The sequence below is a fragment of the Galendromus occidentalis genome, unplaced genomic scaffold (genome assembly GCF_000255335.2).
Source record: "Galendromus occidentalis unplaced genomic scaffold, Mocc_1.1 scf7180000077083, whole genome shotgun sequence".
Lineage (NCBI taxonomy): Eukaryota > Metazoa > Arthropoda > Arachnida > Mesostigmata > Phytoseiidae > Galendromus > Galendromus occidentalis.
In genome coordinates, this window is record NW_003805071.1 from 181,854 (window position 1) to 208,945 (window position 27,092).

The window sequence follows — 27,092 nt, forward strand, 5'->3', positions numbered from 1 at the left end:
GTCGGATTTCGGCCCTCAGCATCGTCATGCAGTCTCATCTCGCGGGTCGAGACTCGAAAAACTATAGGGGTAGAACTTCCAAGTTCTCACAGCTCTAGGACCTTGCACAGTATCATTGATTTCATTTTGACGTAGAACGGTCGATGAACTTGGGAAGCCTTGACATACTAAATCCCCCGTCCTGTTGTTGATCCGGTGAAACCAGAGCGCTGACGCCCATGGTCGGACAAGGTCAGCACAAGAAGCAAAGAACAATCTTACAGAAGTTTCTCTCCATTCATCGCCGAATCCTGCGAGATCAAGTCTTCGATCAGGCCGAGACGTCCCCATCTTGCTCATGCATTGCTGAGACTTGGTGCCCTCGGCGTTTGAGCTCCCAAGACTCGTCCAGCAACCGACGAAGCGTGTCCGCGGTTCAATCGGATTCTCTGTTCGGAATTCTTATCTTGGATTCCCGCAGCGTTCGAAAAATGCTACCGGTCAGCCGCGACCCGATCGCAGTGTTGGTTTGTCAAGTCGCCTCCTAGCGATCGCTGGGTATTACGGGTTAGGAGCTTCAATGGGCTCGGCTTCGCCGACCGAAGGTCTTCCGCTCACGGTGCTCAACATGAAACACCTTCCTGACTATCGTGAAGACCTTACCGCGATCGAGTCGGTCCTACGCTGAGGATTGAAATATTTTTGGTAATCCTCCGCCAGCCATCAACCTTGACGATCTGGATACTGCGTTTGGTGGCTCCGAACAACGATGTTGTGAAGCTCAAAACTCATAACCCGAGTTCCGCAATCATGGAGTCGCACGATTCTCCGGCAAAGGGAACCGCGGAATCCAAGCCGGCTGAAGCACCCGAAGCCATAGCTCACCTCTATTCGACACCTCCGGAGCCTTCGAGACTATCCTCCGCAGACGAAGAATTCCTGCAGAAGCTTCTGCTAAGAAGAAATTGCGGTGACGAAATTTTCCAAGAACACGTCGAATTTCCGTATTTCGGACCCCCGATATTCGAGCGGAAGCCCCCATCTTACGCAACTCTGAATAAGGTGAGGCGATCGGGTTTCTCGTACGAACAGAATGTACGATACTCTCACTCGTGGGAGGTGCCGAAGTCTCCCGCCTTATATGTATCGCTCTGAGGAAGAGGAGAAAACGATCTCAAGAGGGCTCTCTCCTCACAGATCAGACTAAATATTGCGGAACCCGGAGCTCTTGCTTCCGGCAAAGAAGCTCTAGACTTGATCGTGGTTTCACTCTTGCTGGCGTCTGTCGCTTGGTGGGTCTACCTTGCAAGCTCAACACCGCCTCTATCGAAAGTTTGATTGAAGTTTCCGCTCCCCCTCCAGCCGTATGTCGAAGAAATATTCCGACAGAATTTGATAGGAGGAAGCCGCGGCTTCGTCCCCCTGTAGAAGAATTAATCGGTTTGGCAATCAGTCGAGACATCAGTCCCCGCAGATCAACAGCAGCAGGAAAGCCTTCTAGAATGGAGTAAACAATATTCTCAGTATTTCTGATGAGGAAGAAGCAAGGGCTCTGAGCAGCTAAGTTTTCTGTCAAGATCATTCTCGGCGACCCCGCTTTCTGTTGCTGTAACTAGGCCAAGGAGTCGAAGCTGGATATTCTCTTATTGAGCTCTATGCTTGGCGCAGTTTGACTGATTCGAACATTTCGTCCCGTTTGAGAGACACCGCTCTCGCTCGGTGAAAATATTCGGAATCAACCGCTCTTCCGTCATGGAGACCGCAGGATTTTACTTTTTTGAAGCCGGCATTCGAACGGTAGCGTACCAAGTCTTGTCTGGAAGTGAGACCCATGTCCGGACATTGAGGAGGCCCTGGAACCGGTGCAGGCCCTTTCCTTTCATTGGAGTCAGAAGTTTCGAATCAGTCACTGATTTAGTTTACGGTTCGCATCCGGTGTGCACCCTTCCGCAAACGGTTCGCCGGTTCCATTGAAGCCCTTTCCGGTCTCGGTTAGCGAGTGATCGCACATCGGATTTCCTGCATCAGACGTACTCACTCATTACCGGCGGCGTAGCGTGCCGCGTTGATGCCCGGCGCGGATCCCTGAAATCCCGTACCGGGACCTCGATATGATGCCCCGCCCCCTCAGATCTTTCTCGAGATTTTCCCAAATCTGTCATTCTTCGATCTGGTTGACGATGGAAGTCAATATAAGTCTCCATTCATTATTCATCACGACCGATCCTCGAGGAAAATTCGGGTTTCTGGGACTTCCATCGAGCATTGTGATGCCCCGGAGCAGTGATGCTCGGGGTGGACCGCCCCACGGCCCCCCTCGCCACGCCACTGGTTATCCTTTCCCCCATCCCCCACTCCCCCCCCCCTACTATAATAAAGAAGCTATCTCCGTCCGTCAGTACGCTCTACTGCTAGCGACCTCGATTCGATGTCGAGAATTCGACCATTCCGACCGATGAGGACACTCATCGACCGTAATCGCCGACAGTTTGCTCCCGTTTCGAAGCGCCGTTCTTCGGTAAACTTCGAAAAACCGATACATCGTCCTCCCATTGGCTGCGAACGAGATTGGCTTCTGACTCATGATCAGAAGCGAGAACGATGTGCTATGCCCCCCTACAGATTTACATTTAGCAGGGGTGGTTTATTTTCCCGTCGAACGATGTCAACACTTTCACATATCATCTCGCTGTCTGAGTAGGAATACTGATGAGCTGCTCGTGAAATGAGTTTTCGCATACGTCGTGCCGAAGTCGAGAGAGAGATTTCTCGTGGTAATCAGCGACGGCGACAGCTAGGAAGCAACAGAATTCGAAGATATAGAGAAAATCGCTCAGCCGAAGAAACACAAGCCGCACGAGAAGTTAATGTTTTTCAACAGCGACGAACTTGAGCTAATCCAACGGCAACACAGATCGCAGAAGCATATTACTCCAAAGTCTCTCACATGGAGAAACCTATGAATGCCTGTAGATAGGCAGTATAAGGATTGGCGCGGAGCGCCCGCACGGCTGGTCTTCGTATGATCGAGAACAGGCGACCCATCGCGCCCTCTATTCGCGCGATGTGGGACCCCTTATTCCCTCCTCCAAAAAAATGTGACGCGCTACTCGTCCACCGAATCTGCTTGTCGGCGGAACGAACCGAGGATATTGAGGCTGCGGAGCGATTCAGGTCGATCGGTTATGAGCGTCTTATGCGGGAAATTCGGCTTGCGATTATCCGCCAAGTACCAGCTGACTAACACTAATATTCCTGACTCCCCCCGCTCGGGCCAAGGCCTCTCAGAAAATGTATCCAACTCCGTGAACCCAGATATACAGAACTGAACGTTCACTTGTCAGGCAGCGGATTCTAGCTATACAATGGTATCACGGACTCCGAGTCGAAGCGCTGACTGCGGAATATAAAGATTCGTACTGAAGAGATCATTGAGCTCCCGACTCAGGCGCCTCCCCGGCACCGATCTGCAGCCTGAAAAGCAATGTGCAGCAGACGAATCACTCATTTTGGGTATATTCAGGCGCAAGCTCGGCTTTGATGATCATCATTCGATAAATATACACCATCGTCAAGCTTGATGTCTCGTTTCCGAAGGAGACAAAGCTATAGATTTATTGCTCAATTCTCCTCCAATGGAGTCTCCAGCACTGAATGGTTGTTGAGTATCTCGTTTTGACCAGGAACCAATAGGATTTGGATCGCGATGGTGAGCAGAGACAAGGAACAGATCCCGAGCACCGGATCATTTCAAGCCGTCCCTTACTCAATTCCGATGGAGGGAAGGGTGAGTTCAAAGTCAGAACTTATGCGTCACAAAGATACATCTGATTCTCATCACTCGGGATCGCCACTCATCGTCTCAGCTGGACGCTGCGCCTTTTCCCAGACGTCTTCAAAAGAAATCTTAGAAATCGATCGGGAAATAGAGTGTTTCAAGAGGCCGTTCGGTTTCTGGGAGATTGCAGAAGATGCCAGGAACAGGCGTCTGAGACTGGAATGAATTCACTTTGAATCTACAAACTTCATCGGCGCGGCAGAAAATCGCGTGTCGAAACTCTTCTACGTAAGGGGTCAGTTCGACAAGATAGAATCGAGCTGCTAAGTCTCGATGATCCTATGGTGGATCAGATCTCCTAAATCCACTTCGACAATGGATGCAGAGGAACGTCATATCCAAAGTAAGCGAACTGTCAGGAGAGGGATCCCGATGCTGCAGTCGTAGACAGAACGCGAGCAAGAAATATCACTGGTGCCTTGCCACTCTCGAGCAAAAGCCCTCAGCTCCACGTGGGAGAGAAGGGGCATTCTCGACATGACTCTTCTTGAACGCGCGAGGGGTTTTACGTCTCAACTGATTTCGTCATCCATTGTGTTCTCCGCGGGATGTCATATGCACGAGCCCGTTTTCTCGCATTCTGGGGGGAAGTGCTTCGAATTGAGAGGCGCGATGCTCCTCCCGTACCAGAGGATTCTCAATCGCGCGAGCGAACTTTCTGCAAGAAGCTCTCCGAAGTATCGCAGTCTCCACGCCGGGAGATCTTCATTCCGGTGGGAGAGAATAGATTTTTTATTCCAAGGAGTAATAGTAAGGATAGGATGAAAATAGCTCTCGTTCGGAATGCTATCCCCTTGGCTCGATCGATCTTGTTCCGATGAGTCCCACAGCCAGCGTTGAATATTGATTCAGGATATGTACGTTTGTAGTGTTTGATCTTCAGTAATCTTCTGGACATTCTCCCAGACCCGCAGCGTCGGAACGCCGGCGCCGCAGGAATGTCTGCCAGCCCACGCGACTACGAGCTGCCGATGCTCATGTCTTGGAATTACAAGACTGCGCCGACCAAAGTGCGGTTTGAGAACAAATAAGAAGAAAACTACGATTCGTGGAGGGCGGCGAGGAACTAATCCACAATCCTTCCGCAGCGGAGCAAGTCAACTGGTCGGTGTACCAGTCGATGTTTCAGGATGCGCAATGATTTCACCATTCTCAATAAGAATTCTCCATCAGTCGATCGACCTGCCACTCATCAGCGATCTTGGTTGCTGTTCAGGTTAATGGGTTCGTTGAGCATGGGGGTATTGTCTTCCCGGCGAGCTTTCACCAGGCAGATTCCCCCGGATTCAGCCCCGAGGACGTCGACGTACGAGCTCACGGTACCACGCTCTATTGATCTCTTCGCATGTTCAGCGGAAGCAGCGTGGGTCTGTGAGCATATGAAACCACATCTCATGACGGAATTCCGTGCGCCTGATAAGAACAAATGGATCAGCGAGGTGCGAGACGGCGCCCATTTCTCTAAGCACGTCGGCGCGTATATTCCGATGCAGAGTTTCCTTTCCCGATTCATCCAAATAATTATATTATTCTCCTCTGAGGTGGGTCGTCAATTGGTGTATGAATCAGCAGTCCCTCCATCATGGCGGCGTGTGTTTTAGTCGTGGCTGTGGTTTCTACCCTCATCTTTCATGAGGACGGCCCTCCTATCAGTGATCTCTTTCGAAACCGTCCTTAGACCTGGTCTACTCCCTCGTCGCCACAAACTCAGAAATAGCGTACCAGGTCTGGAATGAATCAGTCATTTACTTTGAATCTACAGGCTTCATCGGCGTGGCAGAAAATCGCTTGTCGAAACTCTTCTTCGTAACGGGTCAGTTTGACAAGTTAGGATCGAGCTACTACGTCTCGATGCTCGTATCGTGGATTAGATCTCCTAAATCCACTTCGACAATGAATGCAAAGGAACGTCATAACCGAAGTGGGCGAACAGTCAGAAGAGGGATCCCGATGCTGCAGTCGTAGACAGAACGCGAGCAAGAAATTTCTCTGGTGCCTTGCCACTGTCGAGCAAGAGCCCTCAGCTCCACGTCGGAGAGACGGCGCATTCTCGACAAGACTCTCCTTGAACGCGCTCGGTGTTTTCCTCCTCAACTGAGTTCGTCATCCATTGTGTGCTCCGCAAGATGTCATATACACGAACGAGCCCGTTTTCTCGCATTCTGGGAGGTAAGGTCTCGAGCTGTGATTCCTTATTTGCATAGGCTTCGCAAATGTAAGAAGGCCATTCATATGCTCAAGACACCAGCTTTGAATCAGTCACTCATTTATTTTACATTTCGCATCCGGTGTTTACCCTTTCGCACCCGATTTGTTAACACTATGGAAGCCCCCACCGGCTTCTGAACCAAGAATGGCTCTGCAACATCCCATGTTACGTTTATACTTTATACACAGTTACACTCATTATTCATTTTCAGCACTCTCAACATCATCGCCATAATCACCTTCATCATCATTCGTTTCGAGGCTCTAATCTCGGACTAGAACCAGCAAAAAGAGTATATTATATAATAATTATTAAAATTATTAATAAAATAATAACAACGACAATATCGACAGCTTCGCCAATATCGACTCAATACTAACAACGGCGATAGCACTGAATGCCAGTCAAAAGTATTGAACAGATACAGTGCTCATTTTCAGCAGGGAACTCGCGCCACTCTCTATCTAACAGTTCACACTCACTCATCTAGACGTTCTCTCATCTCGCTCAATATAAGTTGTCTAATAATGTCCATAGTAACCATTCATCCGCTGACCTGGGTCGAGCGATCGAGCGAGCGAGCCAGCCGGCCATTGGCTCTCATTAACAACTAACTGCTTTCATTTATTTCTTGTGCGACAAAATAATAAATCGAGTTAGATCGAATGCTGGGCTCCTCCATAGTACGCATCGTCACAGTAGAAGGGCTCCCTGTAGGGTCGATGAAGTTGACTTGAGCAAATTGATCGTCCGGTGAATGGAGGTCTTAACCGGACCCGGACACGCAGACCCTCTTCCGGCCGAATGACAAGTTCAGGCTTCAAACGTATGTGATCTCTATGATGAGTTGCTTGTAACTGATAGCGCCGGAGAATCGTGGCACAAACGAGTTTCTCCTCCATCAGGGCGAATTTTTGCCCTGCAATCGAGGATTGTTAGAGGGACGAAGACGAACTCCCGTCGGGTCGGAGTCTCCCGCGGATTGAAGAGAACACTTTCCACTACGTTTCGCTCGCTTTTCTACTCACCTATACAATTTCGAGGCCCCGCTGAGAAGGGGACGTACGAAAAAGGATGACGTCCAATAGAGTTTTCTGGTAGAAATCTCTCAGGAATAAACGCTTCGGGGTTCGGAAACGTCCGCTTATCTCTGTGCAACATATACGTGAAGACAAAACAGGTGGTACCTCTAGGCACAGTGAATCCATCTGCGAATAATTCGAGCTGGGTTAGCGATTAGGGGTCGTGGCAAGAAAACTCGCATCTACACCACCACCGAGAACGATTGCGCTTCGAAGAGAACCCTCGCTCCGAGGTGATCGTGGATTTTGAGAGCCGAATCCAACAATCAGCAAGAATTTCGAACTCTTTGAGGAATCGGGATCGGCTCGATCGAAAAGCTCGATCTGTCTGGAGAATCGGGAGATTCAGAGCAGAGGAATGTTCGCTTCGAACGCGCTCGATCCTGCTGACAAATAACGATCATAAGTTACGGGATACGAGGTACGGCGGACGGCACTTATTATACGGTACGGAGTACAATTCACATCAAATACGGGTTTCGATACAATTTGGTGAGTTCTTTCAGTAGTAAATTCAGTCTTTTGCTCGTCCCGCGCCCATTCCGTTAGTGAGCCCAATGCTCCCGAACAAACAGTTTTCAGACAGAACATGCGACCGCTCCCTCTACCTACGAGTGCTATGAACGCTACAACAAGTGACAAAGTTTTCTGCGTCGACATGGAGGACATTTCAGACTTGAAAGCACACACGAATTATGAACACACAGTCCACCAACATGACGGAGCTTGGACAATTATAATCACAGACATGGTATTCTCCGGAACGCGGTGCAACGCCGCCCACAGGAACGATGGAACTCACCGCCGTTGATGAGCGTTCGAACTCGCGAACGCAATAACCCAAACACAAAAACAGTCACTAATAGACCTCTTCAAGAGTTAGATTAAGAAAGTATCCTCGCCAATATTCATACAAGAGTCTCCGATATCGAACAGATTGTAAGACAGGGAGAGCTTTTCATGTGAGCAAATAGCTCTCCTATGTAGCAAGACTAGAGAACACAAAACCGTGCTCGGAACTGGAGCTCCCGGATACCTATCCCAGGATCGCGATCCTCACGAGGAGCTGGACCTAACGGGCAGGAGACTCTTCGGAACTTGCACACATCAAGAGACCGCCGTCGGAGCAGCTCTCGCGCGGGATGGCAAGTCCCGGAAAAAGTTAGTTGAGTCATTAAGGTGAAGAAGTCGTAGAGCCGTAGTAGTGCTCTAGGTGGAGGAAGGAAAGTGGTGACTGAGAAGAGGCTGAAGTAATTTTCCTAGAAAAGATTCGCTGGACATGCAAGAGTAGAACTGGCGATGCTACAGCTGGAGAGAAGTTAGGCGGCCTGATGATTATTATTAGGAGGAAAAATGAAGCTCATCGTCATCCAAATACTGCGAGCGATTCGCTATTCCCATTCGAAAAACAATCACACGGATCTATGGCTTCCGCGTCGGAAATTATTATACTTGGTCGGATTTTACATGGTACATGAAGTCGAAGGTCATCAAGTCTGAAACAAATGTACTCACTGACTACTACGTCTTCTTTAAGTTCCCTTCCGATGAAGGGCACAGAAGGGAAAAGTCGCTGAGCTTCCTGCGGTGCACCAAAAACACGTTATTCGATGTCATCGACGCTCACACCTCGGACGAGGATCACGATCGAAGAGGCATGCCCTCCGATAATGAACAGAGCAAACGCAAATAAATCAAATATGAGACGTGGTGGATTGGTCGTAATCTTACTTTGATGGCGCACTCCAAATATTTCATGTTTTTCAGATCATCTGTCGTGAGGTCGCGCTCTCGATCTTCGCCAAAAATGAAGTCCAATTCATCATGGATTTTATCTTGGACATCCTGGTGCAAGGCAATCAAATAGAGGGACCATGCAATGCCTGGAATCCGGCAGTGCTGTGAGAAGAGAGCGCCGATCTCGACTATCCGAAAATAAAAATCGTTCGTCCGGGTCGTCCCGAGCACGCCTAGGTTTTCCTAGCTCACCCATGGCAGTTGTGTCGTGGCCTTCGAACATGAAGGTATCGACTTCTTCACGGATATCCTCCAAAGACAATGAATTTTTCTGCAAATGTTCGGTGAGCAAGAGATCCAGGAACGCCTTTCGCTTTTTAGCTCCGATGTGACTAGCGTCGGGAATGTCTGCTGTTTCCTTCAACCCTTCTTTGCCTTCCAGCCATGTTTCGCTCTGGATTTCTTCTTTACGTTCTTGTATCACCTAATGGAGAATAATCGGATGTCATGTTCGGCTATGACGCGTCGAATTACCACGAATATCAGTAGAGAATGATCCGCTCTGTAGTATCTGATGCCATCTAAAATCTGGCGAAGTTGTCCGATGGATAGTCATGAATGATCGGGGTCAGCACGTTTCGAATACATCGACATCCGCAAAAGAGAAAAGCTTCCGGTGGTTCGAACCTTTCGTGTGAAATTATGCAAATCTCTGAGATTGTCTTCGAAACGTCGCCCTTTAGTTGTCATCAGAAATACGAGCGGGATCCAAAGCCACGGTCGTACAACTCTATAGATGAATGTTTTCCCCACTTCGTACAACGCGCGTACGTAGTGAGATTCTGAGTTGCTTTGAGCTCCAATCTTGACACCCATTGCCGTTTCTGAAAGGGAGGTAGGCGTAGAGTGTAATTCGAGGAGGCGTCACCTGGCGCTTATCATCGACGGCTCTCAGAAGCGACTCGCCGGCAGGTATCAGGAGTGGGCCATAAATTGATGCCGAGCGACAGACTTACCGCAAATGATATCAAGAGTGCAGTTCGTGATGAATGGTACTATGTCGACTGGATTTCTATTAACATGTTTTTCCAGCAGCGACGCGAAAATCTGCGCTTGCTCATTGAAAATCGGAACGAAATCCTCTAATATCCTGAAGTGGAATGCTGGTGTGAGCATCTTCCGGCGGGGGCGCCATTTTCTGCCGCAGCTTGTGAGGAGCCCCGTCCCCAACCAAGGATGCAGCAGTGTGTAGTCGAACGATTTGTCGATGTGTTTATTACTGTTCAGTAGAACTTCGACCGTTTCTGGTTTGAAGAACGCGACCACCGGTCGGGCTCCTAGCCAGAACCGAAAAATTCTCGCTGAGTCGTAGATCTCCGCCAAGCCACACATTGTCTGAAGGAGCACTGCAACAGAATTATTCATTTAAGTCCACGTTTTTCATGCCGTCAATTCTTTTCTGCAATCATGTCTGGTCCACCTTGAGTTCTCGGTGGGAATCGGAATCGCATTGTTTATGCTAGTGCGACATCCGACAGGCACACAGCATATATTCAGTCTCGACTCACTCCCTTAACCAAATAATATCCTGATACATGATCGCTCATCGGTTCTCAGATCTCCGATGTCCGTGGGGAATCGGAGGAAAAGCAGCAGGCGAGATGGACTCTCGTCCCCGCTGTGTAGAGACCTCCCATTGTCCATGAATCTGTCCATATGTAAAGGGAGCGGGCAGCTGCCGACTTTTCTTTTGCAATATCTATAGGGATTTTCGGAGCCGCTGTCACTCCGACGCTTCCGATGCGCTTGTCGTCGCCAATTCAAGGGGAGGAAACCGCGTAACCCCCGCTCGGGACCAACGCTGTTTTGACATTATTGTTCACAGGTGAGAGACGGCTGTCTGCCGTGTCTCGGCTTTGTGTTTAAGCCCTTGAAGTCGCGCTGTCGCTTATGACGTCGTCGAAGATGGCTCCAGCCGATCGTTCCTTGTCCACGCAGCGCATCCAAGCGCCAGTCAAGGAATCGCGCAAGAGTCGGAAGATTTGTTCAAACTTCGCTACGCAGGGTCGCGCTCTATCTGCCCGTGTCAGCCACCTATTAAGCGTACTGTGCGACGACTGCGAACGTCAGCTATGGCTTCAGCTTCGACGACTTCTTTCCTGATTTGCAGTATTTATCGACAGCCGTAGCTGATCGACAGATCTCCGCTCAGTACTGGCCTCTGAAGCCTTGGATGAGACGCAGGATCAGGGTGTGCGGAGTATTTTCGGTGGCGAATCTTCTCGTTTCCGCCGAGATCTGGATGCAGTGTTCTCGCTCGTCAACGGAGGAGCTAAACTCCATACCAAGATCGGCAACGCTAAGGCTGGTGCGTCCTCAGTCCTCGCCAGGTCTCCTGCTCAGCCTGAGAGAGGATAAGAGAACACTCTCGGGGACAATCCGAGATCCGAGCGCCATCCTTCCTTCGTTTCCCATCCTCTGCCGCATAATTGAAAACGAGACGAATAGTAAGGGTGAAAGAGTGAGGAGGCTACAGCCCCATCGCTACCGAACCCAAACGTCTGTGACGAGATGGCCTGACGCAATTCACATGAGAAGACTATATATTTTGTCGCGAGAGGTCCCTTCGCGGATGCCTCAACTGTCGGACATCGCTTCATCGCCACAAGGGTCTATACGGGGGAGAATTTTTCATTTGATGTGTACAAATGACTTCGTGCGGTAGACGGGTTCACAAGTTCCATCGTTTCCCACAATCTACTCGAATATATATTCGAAAGCCTCAGAGTAGCTCGCTCGATTCTCTGCTCGTCAGCCTTTTGCCTCTTGGACAGACTCCAGACTACCATTACCCGAGCGGGATCACCGCTGTCACCTGAGCGGGCGAGATCAAATGTCGATTTTTTTCGTCTGCGATGACGACTACATGGAATCGCAGTCGCAGTGGTCTTCGCTTCGACCGCGAACACAGAAATTAGCAAGATCTGACTTTCCAGGATTTTCTCGCAAGAGGATTGAAAGTATTTGCCACGAATCCCCATCCTTCACCGGGAACTTCATCGACTCTAGCGCTGAGTTGAAGGTCGCGATTTAAGCTCATCTTGCTCAGTATCTCACCGCGCTTCAGGATCTCTGCTTTCTGAGCGACGGAAACACGGCCTCGGCCTTGATTGCAAGGCTCGCTATTGAGGCAACGTCGACTCTGAATCCAGCAGACTCGGCATACTCTTGAGAGATTCGCTGTTGTTCCTCCTTAAGGCCTACCGCTCAAGATGGCGCGAGATCTTAATCAAGACTTAATTATCCTGACGAAGATTGTAAGGTTCCGATTCGCCTCGATTGCTCCTTACGATTAAAAACCGAAACGAGACACGAAGAGGAAAACGGAGCCGTAGCTCGAATCTCGAAATCGGACCCCTCAGTCATGAGCACCCAATGAAACATGTCCTGAATCTAGCCAAGTGGTTGGGGCGACTCATCTCATACTCGGCGGATGAAGAGCTCGAGGGCATCACAGACGATTTGTCCTGGCATACACCTGGTGTAATCATGAGTTCCATATTTCTTCGTCGATTGCACGAGCGGCATTCGAGCACCAAGGGAGCGACTTGAGATCAGCGGATGAATTCATGACATGTCAGAAGAAAGACACATTCGTCCGGTGTCTCAGTCAAGTATGGATAACATACCGAAAATTCTAACGCCACACATGTGGATGGCACAAATCGAGGGAACGAGGGGCATCTTCTTATCGGCATTCCCTCGTTTACCATTATTGCTAGATAATAACACGCCCGTTGGGTAAGTATGAGGTGCGCAGTCGGTTTTGAAATAACCGTCATTCACATCTCAGTGTGCTTCTTCGAATTCGATCGGATACTCGTTTCTGTTAAACAAACTGCCTATCGAGATTTCTGATCAGCCGCGAGTCTAAGAATCTCGCGCCTCTTGTTGCCCCGACAAGACCACCAACCGTGAATTACATTTTCCTTCGGGATCAGGATCACTTGTTAGGGGGTGGACTTGCGGTCTTCTACTTTTCTCGGAAAGGTCATCATTTGGAAATACTCCAGAGCCACGAAATCGTTCACCAACGTTTCCAAAACGCTTCAAACGTCTTTCGGTGAAGAAAAGGAGAATTTCCGGAAGAGTTTTCCCACTTTCACGACAAGAGCGCCACTGATACGCAGACCCTCATATGCAAATGACTGTAATACCGACGATAGTGGTCAGGTTGCGCGTATGTCATTTCGAGGCAACTGACTAGAGTTCGACGAGAGAAAAAATCGTCGGCCAGCGATCGATTTGCTGTCTCCATTCGCTCCAACGCGTCAGGGCTGGCGACACATCGCAAGCTCAAAACGAGCTGGGCTGACGGCGCACCAGAGTTCGAGCGATCGCACCAAGTTCCTGGCTCGAGTTCCAATCTGAAATTGCTCGAATTGTTGACATGACAAAGTCATTTGTTCTCGAAGCATTGGCAGGACTTGCGCGGATGCCACGAAAGCGTATACGGGCGCCCAGAGCTCGAGGCTGAGCATAAAAAGTTTTATGCTGATCTTCCAACAGGCTGCATCGGTTACACAACGCTCAGAATACTCGCCAGCTTCTTAACGACCAGTGACCGCCCCTCGCTTCTGTTCCTCCTAATGAAGAGCAATTCCCACGATTAACCTACTTGGTTCCGGCTGATCACAAGCTGAGCGTTTTCAATCACATACAAGACCCATTCCGATCCGATCGCCTCCGATTGATCGGCACCAAGGTTGCAATCATCGAACTACTATCGTTAGCCTTATCAAGATGATCAGCATAGCGAATCGATGATCTGCACAGATAAAGCTCAAGAAACTCATCGACCGCCTCCCATCCAGTTTCGTAAGACCGACACGAGCTCCCGAAGACGCGATCCGATCAAAGGCGAAACCTCGCAGTACTCGATATACGATATATCAACGAACGCTATCCCGCCTTGGATGCATTCGTGCTTACAGCACCTATCAGGCGATCTAGGATAGTTGAGAATTTAACTGGGTGGGTGTTTGGGTATAGGACAGGGTGAAAAGGGGGCTTCACAATAGAGAGAACTCCCAGAAAATCGCCCTCTGATGCGATCGGGCCCATCGCTCTACAGAGATTACATATCGAGCTGACGCTGTGGGGAGAATGCGGCGGCTCCCAGAACGCCCAGCGGCACCGAGCGCAGTTTGGGGAGCTCGAGGAGGTCTACCTCGAGTAAAATGAGTCTTTATCTCGGGCTTGATATCCCCCTGCGACAGTGCATCGGTCTCGCGCCTGTTAGTCAACGGCAGGTATATCGACAACTTGCATTCGGATAGTTGGGGTGACCTCGCGCAGTACCGCCAGGCGAATAAGAGAGCTGAGGGCAGTTGTGTGCTATGTGATCAGATTTCTTGCACCGCTCCGACCGCGGTGGCAGCCTTGCGCAACTCTTCTTGACTGACTGTCTGACGAACGAACTGACTGACTGACTGACTCAATGTTTGAACGAATGCCGAGCCAACCAGCTATCTCGCCAGGCTGGCCGGCAAGACAGGCGGGCGGGCGGACGAGCGGTAGGATGAGCCGGTGAGTTAGCGGAGGGAGGAAACGAAAAACCGCGAGTAATAGTGTTTTAATGCAGGCGATACCTGAGTGAGCCCGACGTTCCACGAATATTCCTCTTCCGCCCAATAGCCGTGGAAACCGCAAAAGAGTTCCATCGAATAGCAGCGGAGAAAGCTCCGCGTGAAGAAAAGCTCCACTTCATTCGCTTCCCCTCGACCCATCTGAGCGTCAGCTCCTAACTTTCGCCAACTAACTCCATTAGGAGAAAACAATAATCGACTCATAATTGCGTTTCCAGCGCCATCCTAAACGTTCATGGGTCGGTCGACCGACCGACCGACCCACTTGAACTGTGAACTCTCTTTCGAAATGAGCTCGAAACGTTCCCATCCTTCAGTGCGAAAGTTTCGAATTCGATTCCATACAGACCTAGGAGGATGAGAACATCGCTTTCATTTGATCAATGATCCGCCGCGAGGAAGGATCCAATCCCTTCACGGGCGACAACGATCTACTGCAGTTTCCCGCCGGTGAGGAATCCGAAACATCTGTTTTCTTCGAGCGCCTTTCTAAAATCGCCTCCATTATGAAAGAGCCGAAATCCACATCAAACGAACAGCTTATTCTAGCGAACGAGAATGTGAATGAAAGGCTTTGATTTACGATCCGCTTCCCCCGAAATATTCCGTGGCACACGTAGTCTTGACGATTGTCGGCTGCCTTCCGTCGTACCGTGAGGAAAGCAAGCGGACGGGAGAAGAAGAAGAGGGAACAGGAATTGAAGACGCCGTTACACGCTCTTTGTTTTGGCTTTGACCTTGCTCGGCGGGTACCGGTCAATGCTTATCCGTCCGCGATGATAAGCATCCCGGTAAGTTAGCACTAGCTCGGAACATCACGCGAAGGTGGACTTCTGAAGAATTTCGTTCCACTCCGCGATGGTATTAGCCCTTATTGCGGCGAGGCTACGACAGGCTCGGCACGGGAACACGACAGCGAAAATCATTATCGAGACAAATATGCGGCAAGAGCGAGGGAAAATCTTCCGCTCGGAGAGCCTGGACCGCGCAAACATTTCGACAGTATTCGTGATCTTGTCACTGTTCGATATTCCCTTCCGACCGGAACGTCGCGCCGGAGTTTCGAACGGGAGGGGCTCCGCCGGTCTTTCCATAGCCTCCTCAATCATGATCATCGCTGCGCTGATACAATCGAATTCAAATATCAATCGACCATCGACTCGTCAAGCTATCGACGGACCCGCCGAACAATCAATCAATCAAACAATGAACCGATAATCCGAGAAAACGGAGTGGAGAATCAATGTGACCGCGTTGGCATTGCTTCGTATGAATTGATTGATGGATAGACCGATCGGCAGACAAATCGAATGTCCGCCCAAAACGCCTGCCGGCGGCCCGCATGCTAAGACGATAGATCAGACCATCCACGGACGGGATGTGTCCGTCAAATCTGTAAGAAACTCGACTAGTTTCTTCCAATGAGCTCTGTCATGACAAACAGCTTCACGGAGCCAGAGCTCGATTTCGGTGGCGGGTTGAGGTCGTCTTCCGTTCAGACGTCTCCGGTCCCCGTAGATTCCATCGGGACGTAAATTCGCAAAAATTGAAGTCTTCCTCGATCTTCGGGCTGGCGTTTCCCTTGAAGACTCTCGGATATCGATGGGTGTATGATCAGTCGTCCCAGCTGCGAGGTTCTGGAAGCGCTGGGCGGTCCTGGAAAATCATAGCCTCCCCACTCCGATGCCTGGATCGCTGCCTGCTAGCAAGCTGACATGCTGCAGCCGGCTTTTAACGTCAGGACCCAGACTAGGAGCACAACGATCCTTTTGTGAGCCGAGCTCCGAAACGGGGTTCGGTGTGGAACTATGCCGGCATAAAGATTTTATTTCTCCGTGGTCCGATCGCTCTCCCATTGGTGTGATGCAGTTGTTGTCGCGTTGGGCATTGCGTTATGGTTATTATTATGCTCATGATTTGGCGGCTCGCTCCGACCATCTGCGACTTTTCCTCAAAATCACACAAAAACATCAACTGAAAAATGACGTCCAATTTTCATCATTCGATGTAACGAAATGCCCCGATGACTCCCCTCAGTCCTCAAGAAGTGGTGCGAAATCCCGGCTCTAAATGTCGGCGATACAAGTTTTTCTGTCAGCGGCCGGGGAGGAAGCCCTCACAGACCTCCCGTCCGGAGAGCTGGGAGTTCAGCTCCTGCTCCTCTCTTGACAGGCTCGTCCAGGAGACTTTTTTCGAAGACTGAAGGTGGTCTCGCGCGATGCTTCCGAAAACCCGTTTTGATCAAGACCCATGATAGACTTGAATTCGGCGATAGAATTAAAAATTAGAAGGCGATAAACGCTGTAGGATGATTCCCTGTGATAGAAGTTGCTCAGATTGACGGGCGAACTCCCAGCCCGAACTATAGCGAACGAACTCCGTGCCTCAGAGAGATGGCCGGCCCTCCTCTGATCGGAATAATATTTCCCATGATTTCGATAGGAAAAATCCGTCTCCGGTGGGCGGAACTCAGCAAAGAAGTTATGGACGGGTAACGTAAATTCCCACGAAAAGACGTCCTTGAGCTTCCGCCGCGCTGACCGTCTGAGCCGGTATTGGCGAGGCATTCTCGTCGTTGACTCACAAAAACCAACTAATAAACAATAATGAGGGAATCGATGCTATCGCGAGCGCGACTCTCTTGCTTTCACCTTCTCTCGTCGATCGGTCATTCTGTCTTTCTGTAGGTTTGTCGGTCGGTCATTCTCTTCGTCGGTGATCTTTCGAGCGAAGAAGAAGATAGGTGACCTTGACGAAGTTTTGCTGTGGTATCATGTATCGGCGGCGCGTGAGCCGGCCGCAGCGCGCCGGCGCTTTGTTTGTGACTGCGCCGAACGTTACCCGGTCTGTAGCAGAAGCCAGCCAGCTCTCCGACATTGAAGCCTTGTTCACCAGCCCAGTGTTGCACAATGTTACGTTACAGCAACCTATCTGTTCTGCCAATTAAAATCGACTATCGTTGTGATAACATTGGCCGCCGTCAAACACTGTTTGTCCGCCAAGTCTTAGTTTCATTCCCGCCGATTCTATTATTTTTGAAAAATTCTCAATTCTCTAATTTTCCGAACCGAGTAATAGGGGAACGATATCGAGCGGTAATCGTAGTGCTTCGTCGTGACGGGTCAGAATCGGGGCCATGTCAAGTGCCGAGGGTTCTGGCAATGAAGAAATAAACACGATGATGCTTGGCTCCACTTGTAACATCGAATTCGGAATTCGTGACCGGTGCTGAATTCAAGTTTCATATACGACCATAAAGGATTGGGCGGTCGCTAGAGCTCCCGTGGAATCGCGTTCAGGTTTGATGCCTATGGCGATTTTTGAAGTGCAGTGAGCGCAATGCTTAACGGTTCCATGGGGCTCTGGGGTTGCGTCGCTGAGAAGGCACTTCACAGTTTTGTCCGATTCGATTCAGAGCATCGTATGAGCGTCGAATCAAGCGAAGATATACATATGTATTCGGTGTAGTGGGCAGAGGATCTCTGGACAGGGCGAGCGGCCGGCATCCGAATTGCCGGAACTCAAAGTCCGTATAATCGACCGAATCACGATCTCTCCGTGAGACGGTCGCCTCCGATATCCCGAGATTTTGCCGCTTGACGCTTGAGTGATGCGCAGGAGATAAACCCCGAAGAGGCAAGGGAGAAATCCCCACGATTTGAGGTTTTCGTCGTGGATACGTCTCCGATTTCACTATGGGACACATCCGATGCACTTCGTCCTCCGTGCCAGGAAATTCGAGGCTTTTCACGACTCACTAGCTCGTAAGTTTCAGACCGGATAAACAGGCGTTGGGATGGGAATCCACGAAGGTATCTGCTATCAAATCTTCGCGAAGATCCCTGAGGACTCTAAAGGTGTCCGGGAGTGATTCCTGGCTACACTTCAGTGAAACCATCTCGGATAGCGCATAAGTAGAGGACATTCTCGAAAGACATCGAAGTTCTGCGAAATATCCGATGTGCTAACGGAGACGTTCTCGACCTTGCTGAGCGGAATACATTCACTGAACTGCTCGTGTCGATCAAGGGAGCAGTTCCGAAAATCCAGTGGAGATCGGGTCGCGATGCGCGGCGTACGTAGAGGTCGAGGAGAGAGAGGCTGATCCCGAATCCGAATTTCCAACGACTCACAGGATGGAGTTAAGAAGCGTACTTCTTCGGGGAGCAGTGTAAATCGGAATCTGGGGGAATAGCGAGACGATTATGCGCGGAGACACAGCCCCTCCGACTGTTCAGCAGCGCTCCCCGGGCATTCGTCGACTTCGAGCGACGATGTCCTCGATGGGAAGCCCTTAGCGAATAGTTGTTTCGCAGGAGCAATGAGGGACTCAAGGTTTTTACAGGTATGAGCACTTCTCTCCGCAAGCCATGCGACTCCATTCCCATGCGAAGCCATGGTCATGAAGCGAGAGAGGTGTTCGCAAGCTCCGGGGGAAGACCTCAAGCCTCGAAGCCCAATAGTGATTCGCTCCGCAATGAGATGACCTTCAGAATCTCAGATGGTGTTCCCAGAAGACTCGAGCTAGCCTTATCGACGTCTGTTCCGTGATGGATTTCATCGACGGAGGGCGATTTGAGGGGAAAAGTGTCGACTCGGCATTCACCTCCAGGATGGAAAGAATTAATATTCAACGTGTGACGCGACTTGTCTGACGTCTTCACGCAACGGTAGTGTCGCGGACGCTACCTGCCCGCACTGATGCTTTCCCCCGTTCGAGTGTGGACCATCCATTCAATCGATCGACCGATCGATATTCGTTGAGGAAGACCCAGTTTTCATCTCAAAGACTCCTTCTCCTCCTATTCGCTCTTGCTTACCTATTCGACCGACGGACCGATCGTCCGCCCGCCTGCCCGCCCGCTAGCTCGGTCTGTGCAGATGACACAAGAGAGGAACGCAGACTGGATAGTGAGTAGTTGTAGTCCGTCTGTCTGTCTTTCGGGCAGACGAACGAAGGAGCCGGAAACCCCTTGTTACCTCACTCATTCAGGCTTCAGCGGGTTGAGTCGCGCGTCCAACGGCAAAACGCCTGCTCAATAACATCACAGCGACCGGCAGGCAAGCAAGCAGCCGAGAAAGGAAGCATCACAGGCGAACGGCTAGACACACACAGTCGGCCGTCAGACAAATAAATAGATAGACAAATAGTTGGATGAAAGGATGGGTCGGTGGACAGACACAGACAGACGGACCGTCTAACGATTGATGGCTCGGTCGCTCCGTCGCTCGGTCGGTCAGTCGGCCGGCCGGTCAGTCAGTCAATCGAACGAGCGGACCCGTCGCCCGACCGTCTGTCACAATCCACCGAAAGTCAAATCCACACGTTAGATTGGATTTCTCCCTCGACAAATTGACTGATGACACCAATGCTTCTGGACGATTCAAATCAACATCGATCACACTCCAGAGCTCAATAATGATCTGTCGCCCGTGATTGGTTGTCGAACGGCATTGCGTAGACACGTCAAGTCGTCGACGTCATCATCTTCGACGAGGGATTCCCGTCGGCAGGGGGACTCGATCGATAGATACGATGAGGCGCCCCGAGCTGTCATTACAGAAGAGCAACGGAAAGCGAGTGCAGTAAAGTGAAGTTCTCTGTCGGCCATTTGCAAAACATTCAAGTTCATTATCCCTGGTCGTCACGTTACGGAAGAAGGCTTCGCGTTCACTAAACGCTCGTCGTCGACTATTCGTCTTTGGCGAGGGTTGCCGCCGTGGCAAAGCGCTTACGTTTGGAATTTGGTCAAGGTTCTGCTGGAGCTGGCAATTTTGAATTTATTCATCAAACAAACCGCGTGGCGACTCCAGCCTCAGCCTTCCGTTTAACGGAATGAATCATTTTTCAAACCAAATGTATCCGTCCGTCCGTCGTCGATCTTGAGCAGCGTTTCCCGCGAGCGAATGAATCCTTTCGCTCGTGAGAACGGCGCGCGCGGCGGCGGATGGATGCGGCAGCGGAGCCATTTAAAAAGTTGTACGAATCAATCGAAATAGTGTCTGTCAAGAGCAGAACTCTCACGCAATCATGTACGCGGCGGTCATTCAAAGCTACGCCGAACGTAAGCGTAACGACCAGAATTTACAGGGATCGTCCACAGCTGTTCTTCGTCGGACAGACTCGCTCAGAACAGGTCCCGTCCGTGGTTTTTCGCCGAATTATGTCGAAATAATGCCCGCCGTCTCGTCGCGAGGACCGAAGATCGCTGGAAATTTCATCGTTAGCAAGCGGAGAGCAACAGAGAGGGACCGAGCAGAAGTTTCGGTGGTGCCGCCGGAAGAGGCAAGGCGACGACGGGAGGTCTTTTGAACGGATGTAGGGGTGTGGTGTTCATCCAGTTTGGTGCGCTCGCTCCAGAAAAACCACACACCAAGATCAAGGGCACCCGACGAACAATGGGAGACTCCCCGCACTGAATATACTGCTGCCGACGGCCGCCGTCGTTTTTCGCTTGTCCAACTTGTTATGTGGCCATCCCTGTTATGCGAAGACACTGACCCAACGGGCAAACGAACCCCGGGAAGTGTTCAATGATGCGGAGAAGTGAGTGGGTGGCAGTTTTTTTAATGACTCATGGGAACGAGGCGGTCTATCCAGCCTCTCGGTCCCCTGGCTGACCCGCTCCGGCTCCGCACTCAGCCCAACTCGAATCGTGGATGGTTGCGCGGAGCTCAAGCGTTTTTTCAGTCGATGTTTCTCAATGAATTCGATGCCATCCGCCGCATGAATGAATGGAAGAACGGAAGGACAAATGATGTTTCTGACGCCGTGGAATCGCAACGGCGATATTTTCATCTGCTGATAATGCCAGCGCTTCTCCGCGTCTATTTCGCCTTGCGTAATTCTCTGGAGAACCTAGTAGCGACAATACTGTCGTCCTGCATGAGAGCCCAACTAGAAACAAGCAATAAAAAATACTCGAAAGCGCCATTGGTCAACGCGAGGCACTCAGAATTTTAAAACGTTCAATTCCTCCGGTGTCGTCGCTGTCAGACGAAGGTTTTGCGTTGGAAACTCGATTACGAAAGTGTGTGTGTGAATGAGGCCGAACGGAGAGAGGCAGCCTTCGAAAGCCTGTGCGTTGTACTCCGACCGAGTAGTCTCTTCCACGAGGAGCAGACACTTTTTAGCGTGAACCTCGCCGGGAGGTTCAAACCATCCATCGAGCGCGTTGCGATGAGGGATGGATTCCTGTCAATTTAATTTTTCGGATGACCCCGGATTATCTTCAGCTGGAATTTTCGAGTCTGAATCAGCTCGAAGGGCATGAGGTGATCGGTACCGCATAGGAGGTCGCACAAAAATACCGAACCAGCTCTAGGACGAAGTGGAGGAGAAACGCGATGTTTTTTCTCCGTGCAAAAACATCAAAAGTCAATTAAGCGCGCCCTTGCGATTGAAACGTAGCCCTTGCAACAGATACGGTCGTGTCAACAACAAACATTCAGTCGTGACGCGACGCAAGCCATGTTCATTCACTTTTGACAACAATTGAAATGTTCCGATCGTACTAGACAGCAAAAGAGGATTACCCATTTTCCTCTCGTCGGTCTCAAACCGATCTGGATGGCACCGGGAACCTTGAATTAGCCGAGCGGAAAAAAAGATATGAAATATGTTTCTTTTCGCTCCTAGTAGTAGTGGTGGTCGTCGTCGTTGTTGTCAGACAAGCGTTGGGAGTGAACCTCTTGCGACTGGGAGGAAGCGTCACAAATCCTCGCCCGTGAAAACATCTTTGCGAAAAATCGAAATTGGTAGCTTCTTCCTCCGGAATTGTTTCTTCATCGACCTGAACGTCTCCGTATTGTTTCTGAATTCCACGTTCGGTGCGGGTCCCAACAACCCTTTGACCGGAGCGGCGACGGAGCCTCTTTCGCGGGGGCCGACCGGACAGAACAAAATCGACCGCGCCGTCCCCGGAAAGTGCTGCGTCAAACCACCCGCCGACAATGGAAAGTAGAAGAAAAAGAACGCGTTTTAAACATCAAAGCCAAATCGAAGGAGAAGACGACCACCGGCACGACCGCCACGAGGCTGGAATCGCCGACTAGAGCCCCGTTGGTCGGAACCCCGTCCGCTGGGCAAGTAACTTGCCGGCCGGCCGGCCGGCCGGCCAGCCGCCGACCGAACGAACATCAGGGCCTCAAACGCCAGTTGTTAACATCAAGCCCCTGCGTCAGCCGGAATTTGCCGTTACGTCAGACGCGGAGCGGCCGACCGGTACGGAGTGCTGAAAGGGAAAGTCCATGGCCTTCGGAAAGCCAACGTTGCATCTACTACTGCGGCAACGACGGCCACCGCTTCTGCTGTTCTAGCTCCCGCGGTAGCGGCGGCATCGACAGCCGCAACTGAAGCCGCAGCCATTACGGGGGTGAGCGAAAGAAACGCTATAGACGCAGTCATCCAACTCAGCCGGCCAAATATCTTACTGAATCTGAACGCATTGTAATCAGTAACCCGGTCTATATCGTCGTCGTCGTCGTCGGACAACGTCGTTCGACAGCGCCAATCATGTAGGATAGGGCTCAGGCCCTCGTGGCAGGTCTCGTGCTCTGCAGGTTGACGCGCACGTGCGCGCCAGAAGACGGGGGGACGTCGAAGTGATGGCCCCGAGACGAGATAGGCCAGCGAAGGCCGACAAGACCATGAATCGCTTCGAGTCTGATCGCGACGGCAGCGAACGCGAAGGTCACGGGAGAAAATTTCCGGAAAGCGAAATTACGAGCACACTAGCCAAGGATCCACACCGATTAGAGTCGGAGCCCTCACGAGCTTGGAGGGCGTTTTCGTCTTCGATTTTTCCCTCGAGACGCTCCCTGTGAACGAGAACATTACACAGGCTCGTGAGGAAACTCTTCTAGGTCGAGCTCCTCTCGAGAATTCCTCGCCGAGCTGGATTTCCTCGGATCACGTCGCGCACTTGAAACGACCGAGGCAAGCGAGGCGGTTTCGACCGCGATCCGAGCGTTGAATCTTCCCGACGAGAGATCGATCGATCCGATAATCAGACCGTGAGCTGATTATTCATCGGAGCTGCTTGCGGATTCACAGATTTTCAAGTCACGAGGTGAGAAAACGCCGTGCCCTTAGTCGTTCGAATTCTTAAGCAACACTGGATACAGATACTGATTATTCCAATGAGGTCAGACGCGCGTCAAATCCGCAGATAACGATGATAAGCGACAAATCAAGGACAGATTTCTGATCGCAGCCGCCGCCGCACACCGGATCGCTTACATAATGATACACCGTTAAACAGATTGGCTGGCAATTTCCAGCGAGAATGTTATTCAACGCGGATTTTATTCGAAACCGCATCGTGAGGCCGCCCTTGCGATTCTCACGGACCTGTGAATTTGACTTCGAGCCGCTATCGATTCAGAATTCCGCGCATCAGAATCACTTAAGCGATCCTGGGAATGCGCTTCGGAATTCTGGCGTTCGTCGATCCGTTTTCGCGGTCTTCTCTCTCATGACTTCGAGCGTCGAAGACCGATCACTGCTTTGGTGGTGTCTGAGGAAATGAGATCCGGAGCACTAATCGCCGCGAACACGCTTTAATGAAGCCCAATGCATCATCGACTCCGGCGCCGTCTTCGTGGTCCGCGCGCGCTTTTCCGCCGTTGTTCTGGTGGAGTTGTTCGTCAGCTGTTTTTTTTTTGAAAAATTCTTTGACGTTCAGATACGGGATCCGGAATGTCTCGAGTTGGGAGGAAAACACTTGAGCCGATTGGTGCCAGCGGTGGTTTCCCCTTGAACATTCGTGCCGATAGAGCGGACCGTTCGGGGAAATTGTTCATAGATCTTATTTCGCATGTTATCGTTCAGTGACCTTGAAACGAGCAATCATTTATTTGTGTTGAGTGACTCACTCATTGCATCGGATGCTCGTTCAGAATCAAGTATCCTGAGGGTTCATCATTCAAGCCCGATCGGGACTCCCTATCCCGGGGAATTCTGGCTGAGTTAGCCCAGACGTAGACAATCGTAATCCCGTTGGAAGTTTCGATTTCTTATCTTGGTACGCCATGACCCACTTGCAGCTTTGCCAAGAATTCCGCCAGGGAGAACGATCGTCAGACTTCTGTTTATTGTTATTATTACTGTTGTTGTTGTTGATATTAGACAACTTGCCGAGTCAAGTCCTGTCATCGTTTTTTTTTTTCGAATTCGCCTTCCTACGCCATCGGGAGCGCTCGCTGACATTACTATCATTATTTGATCGTAGGCTGCTCGTCGTGCCTGATACGCACCCTTCCACGCCTTCGTAAAGATCAGTAGCGAGTACCTGGGCGTTTTGAAGATGGTAGGTTCGCACCGCAAGCCCGAAACGACCCCCCCTCCGGAATGTTGGACCTGATCCAAACTTTTTAGAACAATCCATCGAGCGCATCGTCTACATATCTCCGTCCCGAGCTGCGATCTATTTTGTCGCCTGAGGAATCAGAGTCATCCAAGACTTTCATGGAATCGATTATCAGCTGTTTGGCCCCAACTTCTGACCGTTTGGGCTATCACTCGTGTCGGGACCTCGACTTATGTAAGTACGACCTTGTGTTTTTGCGTACAGCCCCGCTTAACTAGACATGGAAGGATTTCTGTTGCGGGCCCCTCGACAGGTTCGAACGGCTCCTATTAGCTTCAGCCGTCACGACGGTCCAGAGAAGGAGGCGATTATCCGAAGGAGTTATCCAATTATCCAATTGAGTATCCTGAGTCACTTCAGCGTTGCGGGGCGGAGCGGCGGTGAAGCTTTTCGGAACCGGTCGAACTTGACTCGGGCGCTTTCCTTGTGTCTTGATAATCGAGAGCGAATGGAACTTTGTATACTACGCCCGGCTGTCTCGAGATTCGCCACCGAGTAAGACACTGTTATCAGAACATCAACACAAGCACATTGGTTGTACATGAATCGAATGCATAATATCAGCGAGCGTCTTGGAAAAGTGAATGAAGTGAGTCATGAAACGGTTGCATTCAAGCCGCGTGGTCCCCGCTCGCGAATCGAACGATTCGATGCAATGGAAACAGCAAGGAATGCAACGAGGGCCGAATCAGCCTCGTTTCGACTTCGGCGGACTTATATCACGAGTGAGGGACGACGATCATAGCGGTTCGCCGTACAGAAGCTGGGTAATTATCAGACTTCTGTATGAGCCCGAGCAGAAGTCTGGGGGCGATTATGAAACAACCATAAACCGAAGTTGCGTACATGGACCACCGAAAATTCATTTTGAGCGATCCATCGACCGAAGGTCTGATCAACAGAGGGGACGAGAGAGGCACAGTATGCCTTCGTCGCGAATCCGTACTTCCAGCGACAGACACTGAGCAGCTAGCCACTCACGGATCGCGCGTCACTCCAACGGAGTGACAGCGTGTTCTTTCTCTATGCTTTTGAAGGGAAATCGACGATAGGGTCAAGGTTTATACGTAAAGTTCGGATCCTGGTTCAGTTGCGCAAAAGCATCTGACGGCGCCTTTTTTTCCAGCCAAATCTATTATGGTTTGTAGCTCTAGCAACGAACGCCGGCCGTGGTGGTTAACGGCAGGGCTACCGTCGGCGTCGTCGTTGCTCCGTTCGAACGAAGCAAGCGGCATGCGCGCAGCGACCGGGGGCTCCGAATGCTTCAAACTTAGCAGCGAGCGAATGGGTTGCAACGATATCCTTTTCCAGATTCGCTCCATGGGTCGTCGGAACTCTCAGATCGAAAGTTGGAATCCGCTCGACGGGCTCCCCATCAACACTCGACCGGTGGAGGCTTCGCTCGCACACAGAAGCACGGTCCGATTTCTGGCATTTCAACAACAGCAGACAAGTGAAGAGGGGCGATACCGAGCGATCGTTACGATCAGAGCGAGGGGCGAGAAACTCTGGCGTCGATTTTCTGAGCGACAACGCTTCGAGCGACGACTTTTGGATGAGATCCAAGGGATGTCTGAAGGTTGTCGAAATTCACTTGTGGGAACTCCTCAAGGTTCTAGAAGGCTCAGCTCCAAATAGTAGCTAAATACGAAAGCGCCGAAGTCACGCATTCAGCTCGTTTGGTTTCCGATCGCTGGGTCGCTTGCTCGGTCGCTTGTTCGGTAGATTGGATTGAGGATAATGGATAGATAGATAGATGGATGACGACGATGCCGAGTTCTACTTGTGATGCTGCTGCTGCTACTACTACTCACATGTGTGCGTTGATATGATCTTCTCATATTTACGAAGCTCGAACAGTACGTTGAGATTTCCGAGGACCAGGAACGATGCCGGGCCCGGGATTTTCCCTATCAAGTTGGCTTTCCGTTTCCAGCAAACAAACGCCCATATGGCTTTTGTTACATAATAAACAAGATACAATAGCGAGAACACAGTCAAAATCCACCAGAACGTTCGCGTACTTGTGAGCCACCGGTCGTTTTCACCATCAACAACTTTTAAATTAAGGTCCGACTTGGCGGCAGCCGCTGCTTCTTGTTGTTGGTTTAGACACAGCACCAGCACCAAACACCAACAAAACGGTCCACTGGTCCCCAGTAGGGAGACCATCGTTGCCTGGACAAGGCGCCCGAGAAGAACTGATCGCAGCCCCGTGGCGGAAGTGCG

General features: G+C 50.7%; 1 protein-coding gene across 1 annotated transcript; it reads right to left on the minus strand.

The window, feature by feature from the left end:
* Window positions 1-121: 121 nt before the first annotated feature.
* LOC100897877 (cytochrome P450 4C1) lies at window positions 122-27,061 on the minus strand. The gene is made up of 9 exons (XM_003740687.2): window positions 26,678-27,061; window positions 9,862-10,251; window positions 9,533-9,729; window positions 9,098-9,329; window positions 8,840-8,991; window positions 8,624-8,690; window positions 7,055-7,234; window positions 6,803-6,945; window positions 122-148 (listed from the first exon to the last, which is right to left on the minus strand). The coding sequence occupies exons 1-9, from the start codon at window positions 27,033-27,035 to the stop codon at window positions 122-124; spliced, it is 1,746 nt and encodes a 581-aa protein (XP_003740735.2). The 5' UTR covers window positions 27,036-27,061.
* Window positions 27,062-27,092: the final 31 nt, after the last annotated feature.